The sequence below is a fragment of the Panulirus ornatus genome, chromosome 11, assembly GCF_036320965.1.
Source record: "Panulirus ornatus isolate Po-2019 chromosome 11, ASM3632096v1, whole genome shotgun sequence".
Classification (NCBI taxonomy): Eukaryota; Metazoa; Arthropoda; class Malacostraca; order Decapoda; family Palinuridae; genus Panulirus; species Panulirus ornatus.
In genome coordinates this window covers 18753682-18781482 of record NC_092234.1, presented here as the reverse complement: position 1 = coordinate 18781482, position 27801 = coordinate 18753682, and the positions used below count along the sequence as shown (strand labels likewise).

The following is a 27801-nucleotide window of genomic DNA, read 5'->3' as shown; positions in this document are numbered from 1 at the left end:
GAAGGTGACTGTATGCCTATTCTATGGACTCGCTAAGTCTGTGGTACCCTTCCTCATTCATAGTGTACACTACCATGCTCCGACACCCTTACTTAGGACTGACTTATAGTAAATGTATTTTTCCTAAACTGACTTACAGTAAATGTATTTTTCCTAAACTCCAAATACTCGACTCTTAATTCATAAGAAGAAATGTATGGTTTTGGTTGTTTTTCTGCATCTGATCAATAAAAGATATGAAATGAAAATAAGTATACATAAACATACAGTTTTGGCCAGTCTGATTGTTATTTTTTCTTTTAAACTAAGAATGGTCAAGTTTTCATTCATGATTTTCCTTTTTCTTTTGCATAGTAGGTGAGAAAAATCAGTTGTGCATTAAAAGGGTTAAATGCTCACCAAATGCAATTGTGTTCCTGTTGCACAATGAAGATTTCAAACAGAAACATATTATCACAAACATTTATAATCTAAGAGTGCATCCAGCCCAAACCATTAAAAATCACATTTTAACAAAAAAGTTTGGATATGAACACAAAAATAAAAATATTCTAATATTTATCATGAAACTGACTAGATATACAATTTTTGGAAAACTACTGGCATGTTGTTACAATAGGTTCTGTACAACTTTGTATTATTATTATTACTGTACATTAGTATACTCCTGTACACGCATATATACATACACGTACATATACTCATATACATATTCATACTTGCTTGCCTTCATCCCTTCCTGGCACCATCCCACCCCCTGGGAAACAGCATTACTACTCCCAGCATCAGTGAGGTAGCGCCAGGAAACAAAGAAATGCCACATCCGCTCACTCATTCTCTAACTGTCATGTGTAATATATATATATATATATATATATATATATATATATATATATATATATACACACACAGAGTTTGAATCCTTAACTACAAAAGTGGAAGTAATTACAAGATATCATATCCTCAAAGAAAAATTTTAGAGCATCAGTAAACTAAACAAGGGAATCTCAGATCATATGTCCTACACAAAAAATTGATAAAGGTAGCACTGAGGTATTGCATGACTACAAATGTAAGTCATGTAGCTTGTTACAGGTGTGGAACACGCAATAAAGAAACAATATCATTTGTATCTTTTAAGCATTAATACCACTTCCTTGGTAACTTGTTTTATGTGTGAAAGATACTCGAGGAGAACAGACATGAGATTACAATATGTATCAATGTTCCATGAGGCTTTTCCCAGTCATATGAATGAAATTGAGAACATTAAAGTATAATTACTTTTTATAAAATGCCTTTTGAAGGAGTTACCTAAAGCTTATTTCTATGCATGGTGATGTTTGTATTTCTGTCTCTGCATTTGATTTAAGTATGGTGTCTTTTATTATAGAAAACAAAAAATCAGAAATTTAAAGGTTAGTTAGGAGAGTGAGTATGTAGTTTTGTAGCAAGTAGTGTACCAAGTGGTGGGTTATGTCTACGTATGTGTATGGGCTGTGTAGTGTGCAAGTGTTAATATGGGGGGTTTGTGATTACATGAATACCTGCTTCCACATAGCATGGCTGATAATTTTTCTGTACTATCTTTATCAGTCTTATGAACCATAGTTTGCATGTTGGTTTGCTCTCCTTTGAAGTGATTTCAGCTTTATTTTAATGGGATTGTTCCATCTTATATAAAAGGAGAAAGGCTAGGTGGTCTCCATATTTTTCAAAATCAAATTTCTTGTTTTCCACAGTATCATACCTTCAGTTTACATTTTTAGTGTTACATGAAATTTTACTGTAAAATTCTGCTATCAAAGTCATTCCTATGTATGTGAATGCTTGTATCATGTTATATCAAACTGGAGTGAATTCGCAGTTCCTTGAATTATTTTCTAATTCTTTTTCATTTCATGACATTCGAAACTTCTTGTTTGCCGTTTTTCTTTTTCTTACCAAATACATATTGCACATTACTGTTATCTTATTACTTCTACTTGAAGTACTCTTTCATCATCATATTTTTTTTAAAGGAATATCTATATTCACAGTTTCCTGTCCTTTGATTACATGCTATTAGTCTTTGCACCAATCAGACCAACAACCCTGCAGCATTTCAACTGAGTAGTCTTGTTTGGTATGGCAGGAGGATGTATCCTCTTCTCTACATTACTTTTTTATAATTGGCAGTTAAAATGTTTATTAGAATTTTAGAAGGTTAAACAGAATAAGTTTACTAACCTAAATGAACACTTTTGGGTCAAGCATATTTTCATTGCTCTTTTCTTGGTGCAAGATAGTTTCATGATTAAAATTTTATGTACATCAGAAATCTTGGAAAATTATTAGTAAAAAAACATGTAAAAGATTTGTTCCTTCCACATATGGCTTAAAACCCCACAATGAATATCATCTTGTGATGACCCTTGACTGCTGACATCCAAAACTTAATCCAACCACCTAGTCATGAGATATGTCCATAAGCACAGAATAGCATTTTAGTATATTACACCTTAATGGTGCACTAGTTGTAGAACTTCATCTGTAGTATCTGAGGGACAAGTAGGTTCCTATCCAATCCCAGTGTCGTGAGATATTGTGTACACAAGCATTTACTGTAGTATGATTTTAGTGCACAAGACCTTCTGACCTTGACTTTTGATCCCATATCTTGGCAATGAAAAACTGTGGTAAAAGTCAAATCTGTATGCAAAAACTAGTCATGAGATAGTCTACACAATAACAGACACATGGATGAACAACTGTGCATAGGGCCATAGGACATGGTTATGGGTACACCATTATGCTCCTGTACTTAGCAGCACATGGGGCATAACTGAACATAGCTAAATTTCTTACAATGCATGTTCAAGTGACTTGGGAAAAAGTTTCTTACCCTATCCACTCATACATAACACATCCTTTATTCCTTCACAGCAGAGTAATCGAACCAGAATCTATATCCTCACACTTACTACACACATTTCATGAAGGTCTGTTTCATTATGTTTCAAAAGTTATGTATTTTCCCTCCCACCTGAGCATAAAGTCATGAGAAAACAGAAACACTTCAGACTGACTTCATTCTGCAATTTTGATAGGTATGTCTTCTTTGGTTTAGGCTGTTTAAAAATGTACTGATTGCCATGTGCCACAAGTACATTTTTCTTTGGCATGAATGCAACTGCAGTCTATCACAGCAATTAATTCCTTTTTTTCATATGATCATAATACTTAAAACAGTATGATGAAATTTGTGTATAACTATTAATATCAATAAAGTAACAATGTTTATAAATAGTGATCACCATAATATTCATATCTGGTCCTGGTATATGTAAAGAAATATGGAATAAGAAAACGATACCAATGTAATAGAAAACAGTAACATGGATTTGTGAATTATATCAACTAAAGCCACAGAGAAATTGGTGAAAATTTATAGTATTAAAAGAATAACATAAGTAATACATTAAACAGTGAAAATAATAGGACATGCTACCAAATACAGTAAATAATGTCCCTAACAAGGAATTAACTGGCACTTAGTAAAAACATGTTTTACAACAGTTAAATACATAGACACTGAAAAGTTACATTACAGTTCTACCACATGCCAGTTTGGAAATTGCAATCCCATACCATTCACATATGTGATAACATCTTCAACATAGCTCTCTGTAAGATGTTACCATAGCTTTTTAACATATATAGGGGTGGAGTGATAGCAAAATTTGGGAAAGGGTTACACAGCTGGAGTGGTGAGGTATGGTAGCTATTGACAAGCCTGTTTGCAGATGATACCATATTGTTTGCTGAGAGAGACAATCAATTCCTTGAACACTGCATTTAAAATTTCATCTGGGAACAAATGGAATTCCTTAAAATAGTTAACATGGATAAGGAATACTTGCACAATAAATTGAAGACATTATCAATACTAAGTGAATCTATTAAGGCTGGATACTGTTCTTCATTGAACAGTTTGAACCACAGCCTGTATTTAACCAGCAAAAAGAATCTTTCTTCAAGCCAAAGAACAATCAAAGATTAACGACAGTATGCAAAACTCTTGCTAATGTATCTTGCATCCTAGTCTAGTCTAGAAATAATTCTAAGGCACAAGTAAGTTAATGTTTTAGTTTATTTGTACTGAACTTGTTAGTGTTACTAATACTGACACTTGCATATTAGTATCAGTATTATTATACAACACCAGAATCCCTTCTATGGGGCTCCTGCAACTTGGACAATTCACTCCATGCAGGAGCATGTAAATGATAACACCTGCTGAACAAGGACATCCATGAAAAAAAATCCTTTTTGTCTGGAGTGCAGGAACAGGTGATGAACACCTGCTGAACAAGGACATCTTCTTTGTCCTCTGACAAAGATTCAGCCTTGCCAGAAATGACCTCTACTGGTAACTACAAGCATGTAGTGAGGTAACATTGCTATTTGCCTAATATATAACTATACAACCCCAATACCCTTTTTATGGGGTTCTGCAAAAGCAAGGCCATGATGCAATTAGAAACTCTTCTTTCAAACTTGTTTCCTTTTTCCCATGTTCATGAGGTAGTGCCAGGTACAGATGAAGAAAAGGATTACATCCATTCTCTTGCTGTCAATGTGTAATACACCAAAACCCTTTTATAGGGTCCTGCAGATTCAAGGCTATGCTACAATTAGAAACTCTTCTTTCGTGTTTGTTTGTCGTTTCCCACATCAGTGAGGTAGTGTCAGGAACGGGTAAAGAAAGGGCCTCATTCGCTTACATTCATTCTCTAGTTGTCATGTAATGCATCAAAACCACAGCCCTCTATCCACAGCCAGGCCCCATGGGCCATTCCTTGGTCTCCTGTGGTTGTTTCAAATGCCCAGGTTCAGTCCATTGACATCAACCCTTGTATACCACATCACTCAGTTCATTCAATCCTGAGCATGCCTTTCACCCACCTGCATGTTCAGACCCCAATCACTCAAAATATGATTCACTTCATCCTTCCATCTCCAATTTGGTCTCCTTCTCCATGTCCCCTTCACTTCTGATATTTGTATCCTCTTTGTCAACCTCTCCTCACTCATTCTTATCATATGTCCAAGCCATTTAGTACACCCCTCTTCTGCTCTCTCACCCATACTCTTCTACCACACCTCCAATTTACCCTGTCATTACTTACTTGGTCATCTCTCTTCACACCACCTCAAACATTTCATTTCCTACACATCCACCCTCTTCCACACATCCTCATCTGTATATAGGCCCATGCCTCAAATCCATACAACATGGGTGGGACTATTATACCTTCAAACATAGCCATTTAACCCTTCCAGGTAGTGACCTCTCTTTTCACACATTCCCATGCTCCAAAATCTTTGCTCCCTTACTCACACCTCTGCTTTCATGGTTCCTCTCGGTGTCATGTCCACTCTCAGATATCTAAAGTATTTCAATTCCACTACTTCACTGTTCAAACTTGCATCCTAACAAACTTGTCCCTCTGTGCCAGGAAAAGACAAAAAAGGCCATATTCATGCACACTCAGTCTCTAGCTGTCATGTGTAATGTACCAAAAACACATCTCCCTTTCCACATCCAGGCCCCCACAGACTTTTCCATGGTTTACCCCAGACGCTTCACATGCCCTGGTTCAATCCATTGACAGCACGTTGACTCCAGTATACAACATCATTCCAATTCACTCTATTCTTTGCACACCTTTCACACTCCTGTATATCCAGGCCCCGATCACTCACAATCTTTTTCACTCCATCCTTCCACTTCCAATTTGGTCTCCTGCTTCACCTTGTTCCCTCCACCTCTGACACATATATCCTCTTTGTTTATCTTTCCTCAATCATTCTCTCCATGTGTCCAAACCATTTTAACACATCCTTTTCTGCTCTCTCAACCACACCCTTTATTACCACACATCTTTCTTACCCTTTTATTACTTACTTGATCAAACCATCTTGCACCACATGTTGTCCTTAAACATTTCATTTCCAACACATCCACCCTCCTCCGTACAACCATTATCTATGGCCCATGCCTGGCAACCATATAACATTGTTGGAACCACTATCTCTTCAAACATACCCATTTTTGCTCTCTGAGATAATGTTTTTGCCTTCCATACATTCTTCAATGCTCCCAGAACCTTCTCCCCCTCCCCCACCCTGTGACTTGGTTCCATCAGCTGCTGAGTCCACTCCCAGATATCTAAAACACCTCACTTCCAGATATCTAAAACACTTCCTCCAGTTTTTCTCCATTCATATATATAGAATGAGAAAATAGCTTAAGAAGATGGGATGTGGTAAAATGCTAAAATATAACGAAATCAGCCAAACTATACCAAAATAACACATTGCATGGATTTTGTTCAAATGAGCTGATACAACACATAGTTGATACAAAATAAGAACCAGGACAATGTGACAGCATCACAGTTTTTGCTTTATCTTAAATAAAGTGAGGTTAGTACAGGTTACTTACCAGTAAAAGAATTAGTGAAACTTGGTTTGCCCCTTGCATATGATTTTCAATACAAGGCTTACAAATGTATAAAGGAATTCTGCTGAAGTCATTCACAGGAAGAAAAGTGAAGATTATATGCTTATTCAACTTCACAGTCATCACAGAGCCAGTAAGTAAGTAAATTGTTATTAGAGTCAAGCAGCTTGTGGCTCATGCACTAATCAAGAACAGACACCAAATGGATACTTTTCATTAAAATCGATAACAAAATGTAGATTGCTGTATGTTATCGGAGGTGCTGAGCCAAAAGGTTGAATAAGGAATTCCCTGGCATTTTAGAGTATCTATACAGACACCTCCCGGAGAGGAATAAAGGTTCCAAATGAATAAACAAATGGGCACAATGGGGACTGGTCTTACCCCCTGGCTTTACCCTACATCAACATAGAACTGGCAGTGATGTACAGTGTTCTTGGGAAGATAAACTCGAAGAAAGATACAGGTGTATGTATGATTTTTTCCCAAACATTATATAGGTGGTGTCAATAGTTTTGGCAAAAATGCACAACTATTTTTGGTCCCTGTGGTCATGGACAGTGTCAATGTGTTGTCTACTAAAGAAGAGAAGTGTTTCTTTAGGAATTTTACAAAAAGGAGCCCATAATATGAAGTGGTTGCCATAGTAAACAATTTCCTATAGAAGAAAGGGTAACTTAAACTGTGACTCACTCACGTGGATTTCATACTTAGGGGTCAATTAAAAAGGTGGATTTGTTTACAGTACTAGCCATTCACAACCTGCTAATGTATATCTCCTCTCCCAAAACCACTTGTGAGTAAGAGAGACATGTTCAATTTTGAAAGGAAGCGGTTAAGTTGTATCTGTGTTTTTCCTCCATAAAATCACTGTTTACTGGTTTTGAGGAATCTGTACCACTACTTGAAAGGAAAAGTGTTAATACCTTCACAGTGACCTACCCAACTCTGGTTCCCATAGTTGTTTAAGGTGCAAAAATTCATTGGAACCCATAGTCCAGTTTAGGGAATTGCGCAAATCAATAACTTGCCAAGGTCTGGAAATCTCGCTTTTGGATTTTTTAAAAAAATCTTTAAAGAGAATTTTCTTTTCAGGTTACAGATTACTGTGTTACAATATGGAGTTATCTTTAGACAATGTTATAGCATGAGTTTTGATTAGGCAATTTATGGCACTGAAGTGTTCTTTCACTTACAGACAGTGACAGTTCTTTTACTAATCTTTTCTACTTTGTTATTTTATAGTAAATAAAACCAATTACTGGCTGGAGCCAATGAAGTTAGGTTTGGTACTTGCATTTTGGAGGATGTCAAAAGTGTCTTTAATTTAGTCCATAACTGGTCGGGAGGAAACTTCCATGGTCATTAGATAAGTTTTTTTTGGGTATATGTAAGCTAAGAAATTTTGCATCAATCCATCTGAAACTGAATTTTTTTTTTTTTTTTTGTTTGATTGGCTACCAAATACTGGGGTCAACAAATTACATTCTCTTGAAAGAGATTATATTTTCTAAATGTTTGGTAGGTAGTAAGTCATTTGTTAAGTTCTCCCACTTTGTCATTTTTGTTGAAACATGAAACTAACTGTTCAATGTGCAGGCTTGGGAGCTTCCAGTTTTGATGTTTTGGCAATATCTAAAGTACAATTGGTGTTATATCTAATAATATATCCATTTACCTTCTGTCTGTTCCTCCTTGTTCAAAGGTAAGAATTTCAAAATGATTAGGAAATAGTTTAAGATCAGCTAATATGGATCCATAAGTTGACAATGTATTCCATAAATGAGGCTTTTCTTTCATTTATGTCTTGTAAGTGTATAAAAATCAAGGGTTCTAAAGGAAGACTGATATGACTTTCGCTGGGAGATATTTCCCTGAAAGGTTTCTCACACCTTAAAGATATGTTGTCATGGTAATAGTGATCCACAAAAAGACCAAAATAAGAGACAAATCTCCAAAGTGATCATCCACAAAAGTCAAGTACTGTGCAGGTGTTGTCTTACGGGAACTTTAGTTCCTCTTTGCTTGTAGACCACCGGGTAAAATATAGACGATGGAGGGTTGGAGTAGGATTTGGCTCAAAACGTTATATACAAGCTTGTAAAAAGCTGTTTAGAGCTGGACCTTTCACCTACCTTCATTCATTGCTCAGCCCATCTTCCCTCATAATAATTGAGTCTTCTCCCAGTGATCACTGGGATTTTATATGGAAGGATGGAACAGCTGTGTGGTGGAGCTGTGGCTATGTTATTATAGGCAGGAAGGCAGAATAGTGGCTTTGCAAATGATAACAGCATTGTTTTCCTGCATGATTTTTCACATGGTTTACTAGTACACAATATATTTGTTTCACCTTTTTTACTGTAGCACAGCCTAACTTTATTTTTTGGGACGTCACAGAAAATTTTGTGCTAACACAATTCTTTGGAACCTTGTGCCCAATTTGCAAATCTGAATTTGATACAAAACCAGACAATCAAGTTGAACCAAATTTCACGGTAAGGGTAAAGCTTTTCAACTAGTCCAATGATCACTGAGGGTAAGTCTTCAAAACACCAATTATTATCTTACCTTCTACTAACATTAATATGAAGTGAATCAAGTGCATATAACCTCAATTTACTAAAACATGTCACTCTCAGTGAAATTCTTGACCTAGCTCCTATCGTGACTTAGGCATTTCAGTAATATCCCTGTCTACTTCTTTGGACTGAGGTGAGCATTTGCTTCTACCCTTTGGACTAAGGAAATTGCATGAAATACCCAAAGTCGTTAAAAACATCCAAAGTCAAGTTTGGCCAACTCATTAACAACTGATGAAGAATGACAAAAGTTCTTTATCAAAAAAAAGTAATTTTGACATATGATGGCACATTTATGATGCATAAAATATGTAGCATGGTTTCCCTGAGGCTACAAAATGTCATAACAACCCTCAAGCAGGCTCAGCACTATAAAAGCTACTTAATTCAGTCTCATAATGTCACTGTGTCATAATCCATATGTCACAATAAAGAACACAGATCTGCAAGCACAAGGTGGGGTATCTCACCATGAGGGCCAGGCATCAGCTTGTTAGTGAGAGACAAGAAATAATTCATTTAGGTTCTTCATGATATTGTCACTCTCTTGGTCCATAATGATGGGTACAGTTAGCAGCTGGCTCCCATGTGTCAACAGTAAGATATAAAACAAAAATATCAATCCATAAGACTGTGTAAAATCTTCTTAGTTCCTTCATAGGCCAAGAAAAGAGCCCCAGTGGCAGGAAAGGTACGAAGAACTGTAGGACCCAAGCCATTATATAATGCAGGAATGCCTGTAATTATAAACGTCATTAATCTTTGATCTTCTACTACTACAAATGTGCAAGTAAAAACATACAGATCTCTTGTATCTTTTTTTAACATACACAATAATTATGACTAAATGAAAAAATAATGGAAAACAATATATTTATTTTTTATAATGCTTGATCACCGTTTCTCATGTTAGCAAAGTAGCACCAGGAAACATGAAGAAAGACCCTTCCAATCACATGCACATATATACACATGTACAAATTCATACTTGCTTGCTTTTATCCATTCCTGGCATCACCCCACCCCACAGGAAACAGCATTGCCACCCACTGCATCAGTGAGATAGCTCCAGGGAACATATGAGGAAAGGCCACATCTTGCATATATTCTCATATGTGTAATGCTCTGAAACCACATCTCCCTATCCACATCCATACCCCACAGACCTTTTCATAGTTTACCCCAGATGTTTCACATACCCTAGTTCAGTCCATTGATGGCCCGTTGACCCTAGTATACCACATCATTCCAATTCATTCTGTTCCACGTATGCCTTCCACTCTCCTGCATGTTCAGGCCCCAATCACTCAAAATCTTTTTCACTCCATCCTACCACCTCTAATTTGGTCTCCCGCTTTTCCTAGTTCCCTCCACTTCTGACAAATATATCCTCTTTGTCTATCTTTCCTAACTCATTTTCTCCTTATGTCTAAACTATTTCAACACATCCTCTTCTGGTCTCTCAACCACACTCTTTTTCATTACCACACATCTTTCTTGCTCTTTCATTACTTGATCAAAACACCTCACACCACATACTGTCTTTAAACATTTCATTTCCAACACATCCACCCTCCCCTGCAAACCCGATATATACCCCATGCCTCGCAACCACATAATATTGCTGGAACTACTATTCCTTCAAACATACCCCTTTTTGCTCTGCGAGATAATGTTCTCTCTTTCCACACATTCTTCATTGCTCACAGAACCTTGGCCCCCTCCCAGATCCTATAACTGACTTTCACTTCCATGGTTCCATTAGCTGCTAAGTTCACTCCTAGACTTCACTTCCTCCAATTTTCCTCCATTCAGAACATCCCAACTAACTTGTCCCTCAAAACCTTGCTTTTATGCGCATTTACTCTCAACTTTCTCTTTTCACACACACACTTCCAAACTCAGTCACCAACTTCTGCAGTTTTTCACTTAAATCAGCCACTAGAGCTATATCATCTGTGAACAACTGACTCAATTCCCAGCCCCTCTCTTCCCCAACAGACAGCATATTTGACCCTCTCTCTCTCTCTCCAACACTCTTGCATTTACTTCCCTCGCCACCCCATCCATAAACAAATTAAACAACCATGAGAACATCACACTCTCTTGCTGCAGATCAACCTTTACTGGGAACCAATCACTCTCCTCTCTTCTTACCTGCACACCCACCTTACACCCATGATAGAAACTTCTCTGCTTCTAGTAGCTTACCTCTGACACCATAAATATTTAATACCTTCCACAAAGTATCTCTATCAACCCTATTATATGCCAGCTCCAGATCCATAAGTGCCATATACAAATCCAAGTTTTTCTAAGTATTCCCCAAACTCATTCTTCAAAGCAAACACCTGATCCACACACCCTCTACCACTTCTAAAACCACACTGCTCCTCTCCAATCTGATGCCCTGTACATGCCTTCACCCTCTTAAGCAGTACCCTTTCATATACTTTTCCAGGTATATTCAACAATTTTATGTCTCTGTAGTACGAATACTAATCTTTATTCCCTTTGTCTATATACAATGGCACTATACATGCATTCCTCCAATCCTCAGGCATCTCATCATTATCCATACCTACACTGAATATCCTTACCAACCAATCAACAGCACTGTCACCCCATTTGTTTATAAATTCCTTTGCAATACCATCCAATCCTGCTGCCTTGCCAGATTTCATCTCCCGTAAGGCTTTCACCACCTCTTCTCTTTTCACCAAACCACTCTCCCTGACCCCCTCACTTCGTATATCACCCTGACCTAAACACCCGACACACACACCAATTCAAGTGACTACAAGAAGACTTGGGCATAATGCATGTGTCTTACCTTCATTCCTTAAGATTCCAAGAAGTACTTTTGACATAGGTTCAGTAGAGCCAGCAACCTGGATGCGGGATTTCACTACATCAGCAGGAAAGATGGCAATCCATAATACAGTTCCAGCAAAACCACCACATAACACTGTCCTCAGAGGTCCTGAAGAGTTAAGAAATAATTAGAGATTAGTTAATAATAAATGTTTCCTTATAGATCTGCACTTTAGAAATTTTAAATTAAAATCCTCTTCAAATAAATATTCATTGTACATGATCGCCATTTCACGCTTCAGCAAGGCAGCACCAGGAAACAGACAAAGAATTGTTCATCCACTCATATGTACATATTCATATTTGCTGCCTTCATCCACTTCTGTTGCCACCCTGCCACACACGAAATAGCATCCCCTCTCCAGTGAGTAGCGCCAGGAACAGACAAAAAAGGCCACATTCGTTCACACTCAGTCTCTAGCTGTTGTGTGTAATGCATCGAAACCACAGCTCCCTTTCAATATCCTGGCCTCGCAGACCTTTCCATGGTTTACCCTAGACGCTTCACATGCCCTGGTTCAGTCCACTGACAGCACGTCGACCCCAGTATACCACATCGCTTCAATTCACTCTATTCCTTGCACGCTTTTCACCCTCCTGTATGTTCAGGCCCCAATCGCTCAAACATCTCATTTCCAGCACATCCACCCTCCTGCACACAACTCTATCCATAGCCCACACCTCGCAACCATACAACATTGTTGGAACCACTATCCCTTCAAACATACCCATTTTTACTTTCCGAGATAATGTTCTCGACTTCCACACATTCTGCAAGGCTCCCAGAATTTTCGCCCCCTCCCCCACCCTATGATTCACTTCTGCTTCCATGGTTCCATCCGCTGCCAAATCCACTCCTAGATATCTAAAACACTTCACTTCCTCCAGTTTTTCTCCCTTCAAACTTACCTCCCAATTGACTTGACCCTCAACCCTACTGTACCTAATAACCTTGCTCTTATTCACATTTACTCTCAACTTTCTTCTTTCACACACTTTACCAAACTCAGTCACCAGCTTCTGCAGTTTCTCACCCAAATCAGCCACCAGCGCTGTATCATCAGCGAACAACAACTGACTCACTTCCCAAGCTCTCTCATCCACAACAGACTGCATACTTGCCCATCTTTCCAAAACTCTTGCATTCACATCCCTAACAACCCCATCCATAAACAAATTAAACAACCATGGAGACATCACACACCCCTGCCGCAAACCTACATTCACTGAGAACCAATCACTTTTCTCTCTTCCTACATGTACACACACATGCCTTACATCCTCGATAAAAACTTTTCACTGCTTCTAACAACTTGCCTCCCACACCATATATTCTTAATACCTTCCACAGAGCATCTCTATCAACTCTTATCATATGCCTTCTCCAGATCCATAAATGCTACATACAAATCCATTTGCTTTCCTAAGTATTTCTCGCATACATTCTTCAAAGCAAACACCTGATCCACACATCCTCTACCACTTCTGAAACCACACTGCTCTTCCCCAGTCTGATGCCCTGTACATGCCTTCACCCTCAATCAATACCCTCCCATATAATTTCCCAGGAATACTCAACAAACTTATACCTCTGTAATTTGAGCACTCACCTTTGTCCCCTTTGCCTATGTACAATGGCACTATGCAAGCATTCTGCCAATCCTCAGACACCTCACCATGAATCATACATACATTGAATAACCTTACCAATTAGTCAACAATACAGTCACTCCCTTTTTTTTTTATAAATTCCACTGCAATACCATCCAATCCCGCTGCCTTGCCGGCTTTCATCTTCTGCAAAGCTTTTACTACCTCTTCTCTGTTTACCATATCATTTTCCCTAACCCTCTCATTCTGCACACCACCTCAACCAAAACACCCTATATCTGCCACTCTATCATCAAACACATTCAACAAACCTTCAAAATACTCACTCCACCTCCTTCTCACATCACCACTACTTGTTATCACCTCCCCATTAGCCCCCTTCACTGAAGTTCCCATTCGTTCCCTTGTCTTACGCACTTTATTTACCTACTTCCAAAACCTCTTTTTATTCTCCCTAAAATTTAATGATACTCTCTCACTCCAACTCTCATTTGCCCTCTTTTTCACCTCTTGCACCTGTCCCTTGACCTCCTGCCTCTTTCTTTTATACGTCTCCCACTCATTTGCATTATTTCTCTGCAAAAATCGTCCAAATGCCTCTCTCTTCTCTTTCACTAATAATCTTACTTCTTCATCCCACCACACACTACCCATTCTAATCTGCCCACCTCCCACGCTTCTCATGCCACAAGCATCTTTTGCGCAAGCCATCAGTGCTTCCCTAAATACATCCCATTCCTCCCCCACTCCCCTTACCTCCTTTGTTCTCACCTTTTACCATTCTGTACTCAGTCTCTCCTGGTACTTCCTCACACAAGTCTCCTTCCCAAGCTCACTTACTCTCACCACTCTCTTCACCCCAACATTCTCTCTTCTTTTCTGAAAACCTCTACAATTCTTCACCTTCGCCTCCACAAGATAATGATCAGACATCCCTCCAGTTGCACCTCTCAGCACATTAACATCCAAAAGTGTCTTTTGCGCACCTATCAATTAACACGTAATCCAGTAACGCTCTCTGGCCATCTCTCCTACTTACATACGTATACTTATGTATATCTCTCTTTTTAAACCAGGTATTCCCAATCACCAGTCCTTTTTCAGCAAATAAATCTACAAGCTCTCTTCACCATTTCCATTTACAACACTGAACACCCCATGTATACCAATTATTCCCTCAACTGCCACATTACTCACCTTTGCATTCAAATCACTCATCACTATAACCCGGTCTCGTGCATCAAAACCACTAATACACTCATTCAGCTGCTCCCAAAACACTTGCCTCTAATGATCTTTCTTCTTATGCCCAGGTGCATATGCACCAATAATCACCCATCTCTCTCCATCAACTTTCAGTTTTACCCATATCATTCTAGAGTTTACTTTCTTACACTCTATCACATACTCCCACCACTCCTGTTTCAGTAGTGCTACTCCTTCCCTTGCTCTTGTCCTCTCACTAACCCCTGACTTTACTCCGAAGACATTCCCAAACCACTCTTCCCCTTTACCCTTGAGCTTCGTTTCACTCAGAGCCAAAACATCTAGGTTCCTTTCCTCAAACATACTACCTATCTCTCCTTTTCTCTCATCTTGGTTACATCCACACACATTTAGACACCCCAATCTGAGCCTTCGAGGAGGATGAGCACTCCCCGCATGACTCCTTCTGTTTCCCATTTTAGAATGTTGAAATACAAGGAGGGGAGGGTTTCAAGCCCCCTGCTCCCGTCCCCTTTAGTCGCCTTCTATGACTTGAGAGGAATGCGTGGGAAGTATTCTTTCTCCTCTATCCCCAGGGATATATTGATTATTGGTGATTATTGGTGCATATGCACCTGGGCATGAGAAGAAAGATCATGAGAGGCAAGTGTTTTGGGAGCAGCTGAATGAGTGTGTTAGTGGTTTTGATGCACGAGACCGGGTTATAGTGATGGGTGATTTGAATGCAAAGGTAAGTAATGTGGCAGTTGAGGGAATAATTGGTATACATGGGGTGTTCAGTGTTGTAAATGGAAATGGTGAAGAGCTTGTAGATTTATGTGCTGAAAAAGGACTGGTGATTGGGAATACCTGGTTCAAAAAGCGAGATATACATAAGTATACGTATGTAAGTAGGAGAGATGGCCAGAGAGCGTTATTGGATTACGTGTTAATTGATAGGCGCGCGAAAGAGAGACTTTTGGATGTTAATGTGCTGAGAGGTGCAACTGGAGGGATGTCTGATCATTATCTTGTAGAGGCGAAGGTGAAGATTTGTAGGGGTTTTCAGAAAAGAAGAGAAAATGTTGGGGTGAAGAGAGTGGTGAGAGTAAGTGAGCTTGGGAAGGAGACTTGTGTGAGGAAGTACCAGGAGAGACTGAGTACAGAATGGAAAAAGGTGAGAACAAAGGAGGTAAGGGGAGTGGGGGAGGAATGGGATGTATTTAGGGAAGCAGTGATGGCTTGCGCAAAAGATGCTTGTGGCATGAGAAGCGTGGGAGGTGGGTTGATTAGAAAGAGTAGTGAGTGGTGGGATGAAGAAGTAAGATTATTAGTGAAAGAGAAGAGAGAGGCATTTGGATGGTTTTTGCAGGGAAAAAATGCAAATGAGTGGGAGATGTATAAAAGAAAGAGGCAGGAGGTCAAGAGAAAGGTGCAAGAGGTGAAATAGAGGGCAAATGAGAGTTGGGGTGAAAAAGTATCATTAAATTTTGGGGAGAATAAAAAGTTGTTTTAGCAGGAGGTAAATAAAGTGCGTAAGACAAGGGAGCAAATGGGAACTTCAGTGAAGGGGGCTAATGGAGAGGTGATAACAAGTAGTGGTGATGTGAGAAGGAGATGGAGTGAGTATTTTGAAGGTTTGTTGAATGTGTTTGATGATAGAGTGGCAGATATAGGGTGTTTTGGTCGAGGTGGTGTGCAAAGTGAGAGGATTAGGGAAAATGATTTGGTAAACAGAGAAGAGGTAGTAAAAGCTTGGCGGAAGATGAAAGCCGGCAAGACAGCAGGTTTGGATGGTATTGCAGTGGAATTTATTAAAAAAGGGGATGACTGTATTGTTGACTGGTTGGTAAGGTTATTTAATGTATGTATGATTCATGGTGAGGTGCCTAAGGATTGGCAGAATGCTTGCATAGTGCCATTGTACAAAGGCAAAGGGGATAAGAGTGAGTGTTCAAATACAGAGTATAAGTTTGTTGAGTATTCCTGGCAAATTATATGGGAGGGTATTGAGGGTATTGAGAGGGTGACGGCATGTATAGAGCATCAGATTGGGGAAGAGCAGTGTGGTTTCAGAAGTGGTAGAGGATGTGTGGATCAGGTGTTTGCTTTGAAGAATGTATGTGAGAAATACTTAGAAAAGCAAATGGATTTGTATGTAGCATTTATGGATCTGGAGAAGGCATATGATAGAGTTGATGGAGATGCTCTGTGGAAGGTATTAAGAATATATGGTGTGGGAGGCAAGTTGTTAGAAGCAGTGAAAAGTTTTTATCGAGGATGTATGGCATGTGTACGTGTAGGAAGAGAGGAAAGTGATTGGTTCTCAGTGAATGTAGGTTTGCGGCAGGGGTGTGTGATGTCTCCATGGTTGTTTAATATGTTTATGGATGGGGTTGTTAGGGAGGTGAATGCAAGAGTTTTGGAAAGAGGGGCAAGTATGAAGTCTGTTGGGGATGAGAGAGCTTGGGAAGTGTCAGTTGTTGTTCGCTGATGATACAGCGCTGGTGGCTGATTCGTGTGAGAAACTGCAAAAGCTGGTGACTGAGTTTGGTAAAGTGTGTGAGAGAAGAAAGTTAAGAGTAAATCTAAATAAGAGCAAGGTTATTAGGTACAGTAGGGTTGAGGGTCAAGTCAATTGGGAGGTAAGTTTGAATGGAGAAAAACTGGAGGAAGTAAAGTGTTTTAGATATCTGGGAGTGGATCTGGCAGTGGATGGAACCATGGAAGCGGAAGTGAATCATAGGGTGGGGGAGAGGGCGAAAATTCTGGGAGCCATGAAGAATGTTTGGAAGTCGAGAACATTATCTCAGAAAGCAAAAATGGGTATGTTTGAAGGAATAGTGGTTCCAACAATGTTGTATGGTTGAGAGGCGTGGGCTATGGATAGAGTTGTGCGCAGGAGGGTGGATGTGCTGAAATGAGATGTTTGAGGACAATATGTGGTGTGAGGTGGTTTGATCGAGTAAGTAATGTAAGGGTAAAAGAGATGTGTGGAAGTAAAAAGAGTGGGGTGGAGAGAGCAGAAGAGGGTGTTTTGAAGTGGTTTGGTCATATGGAGAGAATGAGTGAGGAAAGATTGACCAAGAGGATATATGTGTCAGAGGTGGAGGGAACGAGGAGAAGTGAGAGACCAAATTGGAGGTGGAAAGATGGAGTGAAAAAGATTTTGAGTGATTGGGGCCTAAACATGCAGGAGGGTGAAAGGCGTGCAAGGAATAGAGTGAATTGGAATGATGCGGTATACTGGGGTCGACGTGCTCACTTCCCAAGCTCTCTCATCCACAACAGACTGCATACTTGCCCATCTTTCCAAAACTCTTGCATTCACATCCCTAACAACCCCATCCATAAACAAATTAAACAACCATGGAGACATCACACACCCCTGCCGCAAACCTACATTCACTGAGAACCAATCACTTTTCTCTCTTCCTACATGTACACACACATGCCTTACATCCTCGATAAAAACTTTTCACTGCTTCTAACAACTTGCCTCCCACACCATATATTCTTAATACCTTCCACAGAGCATCTCTATCAACTCTTATCATATGCCTTCTCCAGATCCATAAATGCTACATACAAATCCATTTGCTTTCCTAAGTATTTCTCGCATACATTCTTCAAAGCAAACACCTGATCCACACATCCTCTACCACTTCTGAAACCACACTGCTCTTCCCCAGTCTGATGCCCTGTACATGCCTTCACCCTCAATCAATACCCTCCCATATAATTTCCCAGGAATACTCAACAAACTTATACCTCTGTAATTTGAGCACTCACCTTTGTCCCCTTTGCCTATGTACAATGGCACTATGCAAGCATTCTGCCAATCCTCAGACACCTCACCATGAATCATACATACATTGAATAACCTTACCAATTAGTCAACAATACAGTCACTCCCTTTTTTTTTTATAAATTCCACTGCAATACCATCCAATCCCGCTGCCTTGCCGGCTTTCATCTTCTGCAAAGCTTTTACTACCTCTTCTCTGTTTACCATATCATTTTCCCTAACCCTCTCATTCTGCACACCACCTCAACCAAAACACCCTATATCTGCCACTCTATCATCAAACACATTCAACAAACCTTCAAAATACTCACTCCACCTCCTTCTCACATCACCACTACTTGTTATCACCTCCCCATTAGCCCCCTTCACTGAAGTTCCCATTCGTTCCCTTGTCTTACGCACTTTATTTACCTACTTCCAAAACCTCTTTTTATTCTCCCTAAAATTTAATGATACTCTCTCACTCCAACTCTCATTTGCCCTCTTTTTCACCTCTTGCACCTTTCCCTTGACCTCCTGCCTCTTTCTTTTATACGTCTCCCACTCATTTGCATTATTTCTCTGCAAAAATCGTCCAAATGCCTCTCTCTTCTCTTTCACTAATAATCTTACTTCTTCATCCCACCACTCACTACCCATTCTAATCTGCCCACCTCCCACTCTTCTCATGCCACAAGCATCTTTTGCGCAAGCCATCAGTGCTTCCCTAAATACATCCCATTCCTCCCCCACTCCCCTTACCTCCTTTGTTCTCACCTTTTACCATTCTGTACTCAGTCTCTCCTGGTACTTCCTCACACAAGTCTCCTTCCCAAGCTCACTTACTCTCACCACTCTCTTCACCCCAACATTCTCTCTTCTTTTCTGAAAACCTCTACAATTCTTCACCTTCGCCTCCACAAGATAATGATCAGACATCCCTCCAGTTGCACCTCTCAGGACATTAACATCCAAAAGTGTCTTTTGCGCACCTATCAATTAACACGTAATCCAGTAACGCTCTCTGGCCATCTCTCCTACTTACATACGTATACTTATGTATATCTCTCTTTTTAAACCAGGTATTCCCAATCACCAGTCCTTTTTCAGCAAATAAATCTACAAGCTCTCTTCACCATTTCCATTTACAACACTGAACACCCCATGTATACCAATTATTCCCTCAACTGCCACATTACTCACCTTTGCATTCAAATCACTCATCACTATAACCCGGTCTCGTGCATCAAAACCACTAATACACTCATTCAGCTGCTCCCAAAACACTTGCCTCTAATGATCTTTCTTCTTATGCCCAGGTGCATATGCACCAATAATCACCCATCTCTCTCCATCAACTTTCAGTTTTACCCATATCATTCTAGAGTTTACTTTCTTACACTCTATCACATACTCCCACCACTCCTGTTTCAGTAGTGCTACTCCTTCCCTTGCTCTTGTCCTCTCACTAACCCCTGACTTTACTCCGAAGACATTCCCAAACCACTCTTCCCCTTTACCCTTGAGCTTCGTTTCACTCAGAGCCAAAACATCTAGGTTCCTTTCCTCAAACATACTACCTATCTCTCCTTTTCTCTCATCTTGGTTACATCCACACACATTTAGACACCCCAATCTGAGCCTTCGAGGAGGATGAGCACTCCCCGCATGACTCCTTCTGTTTCCCATTTTAGAATGTTGAAATACAAGGAGGGGAGGGTTTCAAGCCCCCTGCTCCCGTCCCCTTTAGTCGCCTTCTATGACTTGAGAGGAATGCGTGGGAAGTATTCTTTCTCCTCTATCCCCAGGGATATATTGATTATTGGTGATTATTGGTGCATATGCACCTGGGCATGAGAAGAAAGATCATGAGAGGCAAGTGTTTTGGGAGCAGCTGAATGAGTGTGTTAGTGGTTTTGATGCACGAGACCGGGTTATAGTGATGGGTGATTTGAATGCAAAGGTAAGTAATGTGGCAGTTGAGGGAATAATTGGTATACATGGGGTGTTCAGTGTTGTAAATGGAAATGGTGAAGAGCTTGTAGATTTATGTGCTGAAAAAGGACTGGTGATTGGGAATACCTGGTTCAAAAAGCGAGATATACATAAGTATACGTATGTAAGTAGGAGAGATGGCCAGAGAGCGTTATTGGATTACGTGTTAATTGATAGGCGCGCGAAAGAGAGACTTTTGGATGTTAATGTGCTGAGAGGTGCAACTGGAGGGATGTCTGATCATTATCTTGTAGAGGCGAAGGTGAAGATTTGTAGGGGTTTTCAGAAAAGAAGAGAAAATGTTGGGGTGAAGAGAGTGGTGAGAGTAAGTGAGCTTGGGAAGGAGACTTGTGTGAGGAAGTACCAGGAGAGACTGAGTACAGAATGGAAAAAGGTGAGAACAAAGGAGGTAAGGGGAGTGGGGGAGGAATGGGATGTATTTAGGGAAGCAGTGATGGCTTGCGCAAAAGATGCTTGTGGCATGAGAAGCGTGGGAGGTGGGTTGATTAGAAAGAGTAGTGAGTGGTGGGATGAAGAAGTAAGATTATTAGTGAAAGAGAAGAGAGAGGCATTTGGATGGTTTTTGCAGGGAAAAAATGCAAATGAGTGGGAGATGTATAAAAGAAAGAGGCAGGAGGTCAAGAGAAAGGTGCAAGAGGTGAAATAGAGGGCAAATGAGAGTTGGGGTGAAAAAGTATCATTAAATTTTGGGGAGAATAAAAAGTTGTTTTAGCAGGAGGTAAATAAAGTGCGTAAGACAAGGGAGCAAATGGGAACTTCAGTGAAGGGGGCTAATGGAGAGGTGATAACAAGTAGTGGTGATGTGAGAAGGAGATGGAGTGAGTATTTTGAAGGTTTGTTGAATGTGTTTGATGATAGAGTGGCAGATATAGGGTGTTTTGGTCGAGGTGGTGTGCAAAGTGAGAGGATTAGGGAAAATGATTTGGTAAACAGAGAAGAGGTAGTAAAAGCTTGGCGGAAGATGAAAGCCGGCAAGACAGCAGGTTTGGATGGTATTGCAGTGGAATTTATTAAAAAAGGGGATGACTGTATTGTTGACTGGTTGGTAAGGTTATTTAATGTATGTATGATTCATGGTGAGGTGCCTAAGGATTGGCAGAATGCTTGCATAGTGCCATTGTACAAAGGCAAAGGGGATAAGAGTGAGTGTTCAAATACAGAGTATAAGTTTGTTGAGTATTCCTGGCAAATTATATGGGAGGGTATTGAGGGTATTGAGAGGGTGACGGCATGTATAGAGCATCAGATTGGGGAAGAGCAGTGTGGTTTCAGAAGTGGTAGAGGATGTGTGGATCAGGTGTTTGCTTTGAAGAATGTATGTGAGAAATACTTAGAAAAGCAAATGGATTTGTATGTAGCATTTATGGATCTGGAGAAGGCATATGATAGAGTTGATGGAGATGCTCTGTGGAAGGTATTAAGAATATATGGTGTGGGAGGCAAGTTGTTAGAAGCAGTGAAAAGTTTTTATCGAGGATGTATGGCATGTGTACGTGTAGGAAGAGAGGAAAGTGATTGGTTCTCAGTGAATGTAGGTTTGCGGCAGGGGTGTGTGATGTCTCCATGGTTGTTTAATATGTTTATGGATGGGGTTGTTAGGGAGGTGAATGCAAGAGTTTTGGAAAGAGGGGCAAGTATGAAGTCTGTTGGGGATGAGAGAGCTTGGGAAGTGTCAGTTGTTGTTCGCTGATGATACAGCGCTGGTGGCTGATTCGTGTGAGAAACTGCAAAAGCTGGTGACTGAGTTTGGTAAAGTGTGTGAGAGAAGAAAGTTAAGAGTAAATCTAAATAAGAGCAAGGTTATTAGGTACAGTAGGGTTGAGGGTCAAGTCAATTGGGAGGTAAGTTTGAATGGAGAAAAACTGGAGGAAGTAAAGTGTTTTAGATATCTGGGAGTGGATCTGGCAGTGGATGGAACCATGGAAGCGGAAGTGAATCATAGGGTGGGGGAGAGGGCGAAAATTCTGGGAGCCATGAAGAATGTTTGGAAGTCGAGAACATTATCTCAGAAAGCAAAAATGGGTATGTTTGAAGGAATAGTGGTTCCAACAATGTTGTATGGTTGAGAGGCGTGGGCTATGGATAGAGTTGTGCGCAGGAGGGTGGATGTGCTGAAATGAGATGTTTGAGGACAATATGTGGTGTGAGGTGGTTTGATCGAGTAAGTAATGTAAGGGTAAAAGAGATGTGTGGAAGTAAAAAGAGTGGGGTGGAGAGAGCAGAAGAGGGTGTTTTGAAGTGGTTTGGTCATATGGAGAGAATGAGTGAGGAAAGATTGACCAAGAGGATATATGTGTCAGAGGTGGAGGGAACGAGGAGAAGTGAGAGACCAAATTGGAGGTGGAAAGATGGAGTGAAAAAGATTTTGAGTGATTGGGGCCTAAACATGCAGGAGGGTGAAAGGCGTGCAAGGAATAGAGTGAATTGGAATGATGCGGTATACTGGGGTCGACGTGCTGTCAATGGATTGAATCAGGGCATGTGAAGCGTCTGGGGTAAACCATGGAAAGTTCTGTGGGGCCTGGATATGGAAAGGGAGCTGTGGTTTCGATGCATTATTACATGACAGCTAGAGACTGAGTGTGAACGAATGGGGCCTTTGTTGTCTTCTCCTAGCGCTACCTCGCACACATGAGGGGGGAGAGGGTTGTTATTCCATGTGTGGCGAGATGGCGATGGGAATAAATAAAGGCAGACAGTATGAATTATGTACATGTGTATATATGTATATGTCTGTGTGTGTATATATATGTGTACATTGAGATGTATAGGTATGTATATTTGCGTGTTTGGAGGTGTATGTATATACATGTGTATGTGGGTGGGTTGGGCCATTCTTTCGTCTGTTTCCTTGCGCTACCTCGCTAACGCGGGAGACAGCAACAAAGCAAAATGAAAATAAAAATAATAAAAAATATGATTCATGGTGAGGTGCCTGAGGATTGGCGGAATGCTTGCATAGTGCCATTGTACAAAGGCAAAGGGGACAAAGGTGAGTGCTCAAATTACAGAAGTATAAGTTTGTTGAGTATTCCTGCGAAATTATATGGGAAGGTATTGATTGAGAGGGTGAAGGCATGTACAGAGCATCAGATTGGGGAAGACTCACTTCCCAAGCTCTCTCATCCACAACAGACTGCATACTTGCCCCTCTTTCCAAAACTCTTGCATTCACCTCCCTAACAACCCCATCCATAAACAAATTAAACAACCATGGAGACATCACACACCCCTGCCGCAAACCAACATTCACTGAGAACCAATCACTTTCCTCTCTTCACTCCATCTATATATATAAATATATATATACCCTGGGGATTGGGGAGAAAGAATACTTCCCATGTATTCCCTGTGTGTCGTAGAAGGCGACTTAAAGGGAAGGGAGCGGGGGACTGAAAATTCTCCCCTCTTGTTTATAGTTTTCTTAAAGAAGGAACAGAGGAGAGGGCCAAGTGAGGATGTTCCCTCAAAGGCTCAGGCTTCTGTTCTTAACGCTACCTTGATAACGCGGGAAATGGCGAATAGTATGAAAAAAGAAATATATATATATATATATATATATATATGAATGTCACATAATGGTTCAACCTCTGGCTATGGAAAAGGAAATGTACAATTTATTCACACAAACGTCAATAGCAGTTCTCATCAATTTCACCACTGTATCAATAAGCTTCATTTCAAGCTAAAAGTTTGTTTTCTAAATTGTTTCTTACATTTTTCATATGTATATATATGTATGTGTGTGTGTGTGTGTGTATGTGCGTATGTGTGTGTATGTGTGTGTGTGTGTATATGTATATATATATGTATATTATCCCTGGGGATAGGGGTGAAAGAATACTTCCCACGTATTCCTCGCGTGTCGTAGAAAGCGACTAGAGGGGACGGGAGCGGGGGGCCGGAAATCCTCCCCTCCTTGTATTAACTTTCTAAAATGGGAAACAGAAGAAGGAGTCACGCGGGGAGTGATCATCCTCCTCGAAGGCTCAGAGTGGGGTGCCTAAATGTGTGTGGATGTAACCAAGATGTGAAAAAAGGAGAGATAGGTAGTATGTTTGAGGAAAGGAACCTGGATGTTTTGGCTCTGAGTGAAACGAAGCTCAAGGGTAAAGGGGAAGAGTGGTTTGGAAATGTCTGGGGAGTGAAGTCAGGGGTTAGTGAGAGGACAAGAGCAAGGGAAGGAGTAGCAATACTCCTGAAACAGGAGTTGTGGGAGTATGTGATAGAATGTAAGAAAGTAAATTCTCGATTAATATGGGTAAAATTGAAAGTTGATGGAGAGAGGTGGGTGATTATTGGTGCATATGCACCTGGGCATGAGAAGAAAGATCATGAGAGGCAAGTGTTTTGGGAGCAGCTAAATGAGTGTGTTAGCGGTTTTGATGCACGAGACCGGGTTATAGTGATGGGTGATTTGAATGCAAAGGTGAGTAATGTGGCAGTTGAGGGAATAATTGGTATGCATGGGGTGTTCAGTGTTGTAAATGGAAATGGTGAAGAGCTTGTAGATTTATGTGCTGAAAAAGGACTGATGATTGGGAATACCTGGTTTAAAAAGCGAGATATACATAAGTATACTTATGTAAGTAGGAGAGATGGCCAGAGAGCGTTATTGGATTACGTGTTAATTGACAGGCGTGCGAAAGAGAGACTTTTGGATGTTAATGTGCTGAGAGGTGCAACTGGAGGGATGTCTGATCATTATCTTGTGGAGGCTAAGGTGAAGATTAGTATGGGTTTTCAGAAAAGAGGAGTGAATGTTGGGGTGAAGAAGGTGGTGAGAGTAAGTGAGCTTGGGAAGGAGACCTGTGTGGGGAAGTACCAGGAGAGACTGTGTACAGAATGGAAAAAGGTGAGAACAATGGAAGTAAGGGGAGTGGGGGAGGAATGGGATGTATTTAGGGAATCAGTGATGGATTGCGCAAAAGATGCTTGTGGCATGAGAAGAGTGGGAGGTGGGCTGTTTAGAAAGGGTAGTGAGTGGTGGGATGAAGAAGTAAGAGTAATAGTGAAAGAGAAGAGAGAGGCATTTGGACGATTTTTGCAGGGAAAAAATGCAATTGAGTGGGAGAAGTATAAAAGAAAGAGACAGGAGGTCAAGAGAAAGGTGCAAGAGGTGAAAAAAAGGGCAAATGAGAGTTGGGGTGAGAGACTATCAGTAAATTTTAGCGAGAATAAAAAGATGTTCTGGAAGGAGGTAAATAGGGTGCGTAAGACAAGGGAGCAAATGGGAACTTCAGTGAAGGGCGTAAATGGGGAGGTGATAACAAGTAGTGGTGATGTGAGAAGGAGATGGAATGAGTATTTTGAAGGTTTGTTGAATGTGTCTGATGACAGAGTGGCAGATATAGGGTGTTTTGGTCGAGGTGGTGTGCAAAGTGAGAGGGTTAGGGAAAATGATTTGGTAAACAGAGAAGAGGTAGTAAAAGCTTTGCGGAAGATGAAAGCCGGCAAGGCAGCAGGTTTGGATGGTATTGCAGTGGAATTTATTAAAAAAGGGGGTGACTGTATTGTTGACTGGTTGGTAAGGTTATTTAATGTATGTATGACTCATGGTGAGGTGCCTGAGGATTGGCGGAATGCGTGCATAGTGCCATTGTACAAAGGCAAAGGGGATAAGAGTGAGTGCTCAAATTACAGAGGTATAAGTTTGTTGAGTATTCCTGGTAAATTATATGGGAGGGTATTGATTGAGAGGGTGAAGGCATGTACAGAGCATCAGATTGGGGAAGAGCAGTGCGGTTTCAGAAGTGGTAGAGGATGTGTGGATCAGGTGTTTGCTTTGAAGAATGTATGTGAGAAATACTTAGAAAAGCAAATGGATTTGTATGTAGCATTTATGGATCTGGAGAAGGCATATGATAGAGTTGATAGAGATGCTCTGTGGAAGGTATTAAGAATATATGGTGTGGGAGGCAAGTTGTTAGAAGCAGTGAAAAGTTTTTATCGAGGATGTAAGGCATGTGTACGTGTAGGAAGAGAGGAAAGTGATTGGTTCTCAGTGAATGTAGGTTTGCGGCAGGGGTGTGTGATGTCTCCATGGTTGTTTAATTTGTTTATGGATGGGGTTGTTAGGGAGGTAAATGCAAGAGTCCTGGAAAGAGGGGCAAGTATGAAGTCTGTTGGGGATGAAAGAGCTTGGGAAGTGAGTCAGTTGTTGTTCGCTGATGATACAGCGCTGGTGGCTGATTCATGTGAGAAACTGCAGAAGCTGGTGACTGAGTTTGGTAAAGTGTGTGGAAGAAGAAAGTTAAGAGTAAATGTGAATAAGAGCAAGGTTATTAGGTACAGTAGGGTTGAGGGTCAAGTCAATTGGGAGGTGAGTTTGAATGGAGAAAAACTGGAGGAAGTAAAGTGTTTTAGATATCTGGGAGTGGATCTGTCAGCGGATGGAACCATGGAAGCGGAAGTGGATCATAGGGTGGGGGAGGGGGCGAAAATTTTGGGAGCCTTGAAAAATGTGTGGAAGTCGAGAACATTATCTCGGAAAGCAAAAATGGGTATGTTTGAAGGAATAGTGGTTCCAACAATGTTGTATGGTTGCGAGGCGTGGGCTATGGATAGAGTTGTGCGCAGGAGGATGGATGTGCTGGAAATGAGATGTTTGAGGACAATGTGTGGTGTGAGGTGGTTTGATCGAGTAAGTAACGTAAGGGTAAGAGAGATGTGTGGAAATAAAAAGAGCGTGGTTGAGAGAGCAGAAGAGGGTGTTTTGAAATGGTTTGGGCACATGGAGAGAATGAGTGAGGAAAGATTGACCAAGAGGATATATGTGTCGGAGGTGGAGGGAACGAGGAGAAGAGGGAGACCAAATTGGAGGTGGAAAGATGGAGTGAAAAAGATTTTGTGTGATCGGGGCCTGAACATGCAGGAGGGTGAAAGGAGGGCAAGGAATAGAGTGAATTGGAGCGATGTGGTATACAGGGGTTGACGTGCTGTCAGTGGAGTGAATCAAGGCATGTGAAGCGTCTGGGGTAAACCATGGAAAGCTGTGTAGGTATGTATATTTGCGTGTGTGGACGTGTGTATGTACATGTGTATGGGGGGGGGTTGGGCCATTTCTTTCGTCTGTTTCCTTGCGCTACCTCGCAAACGCGGGAGACAGCGACAAAGTATAAAAAAAAAAAAAAAAAAAAAAAAAAATATATATATATATATATATATATATATATATATATATATATATATATATATATATATATTTCATGTGTGGC

The 27801-nt window shown here is 40.5% G+C and overlaps 1 protein-coding gene across 3 annotated transcripts in view; it reads right to left on the bottom strand.

The window, feature by feature from the left end:
* Positions 1–543: 543 nt before the first annotated feature.
* LOC139751353 (mitochondrial ornithine transporter 1) overlaps positions 544–27801 on the bottom strand; it is a 75635-nt gene continuing 48377 nt past the window's right edge. For all 3 annotated transcript variants that reach the window (XM_071666714.1, XM_071666713.1, XM_071666715.1), the window contains exons 7-8: positions 11924–12073; positions 544–9827 (exon numbers count right to left, since the gene is read on the bottom strand). In XM_071666714.1, coding sequence (XP_071522815.1) covers positions 9709–9827; positions 11924–12073 — 269 coding nt within the window. In that variant the 3' untranslated portion in view covers positions 544–9708. The remainder of the gene's footprint in view (positions 9828–11923; positions 12074–27801) is intronic.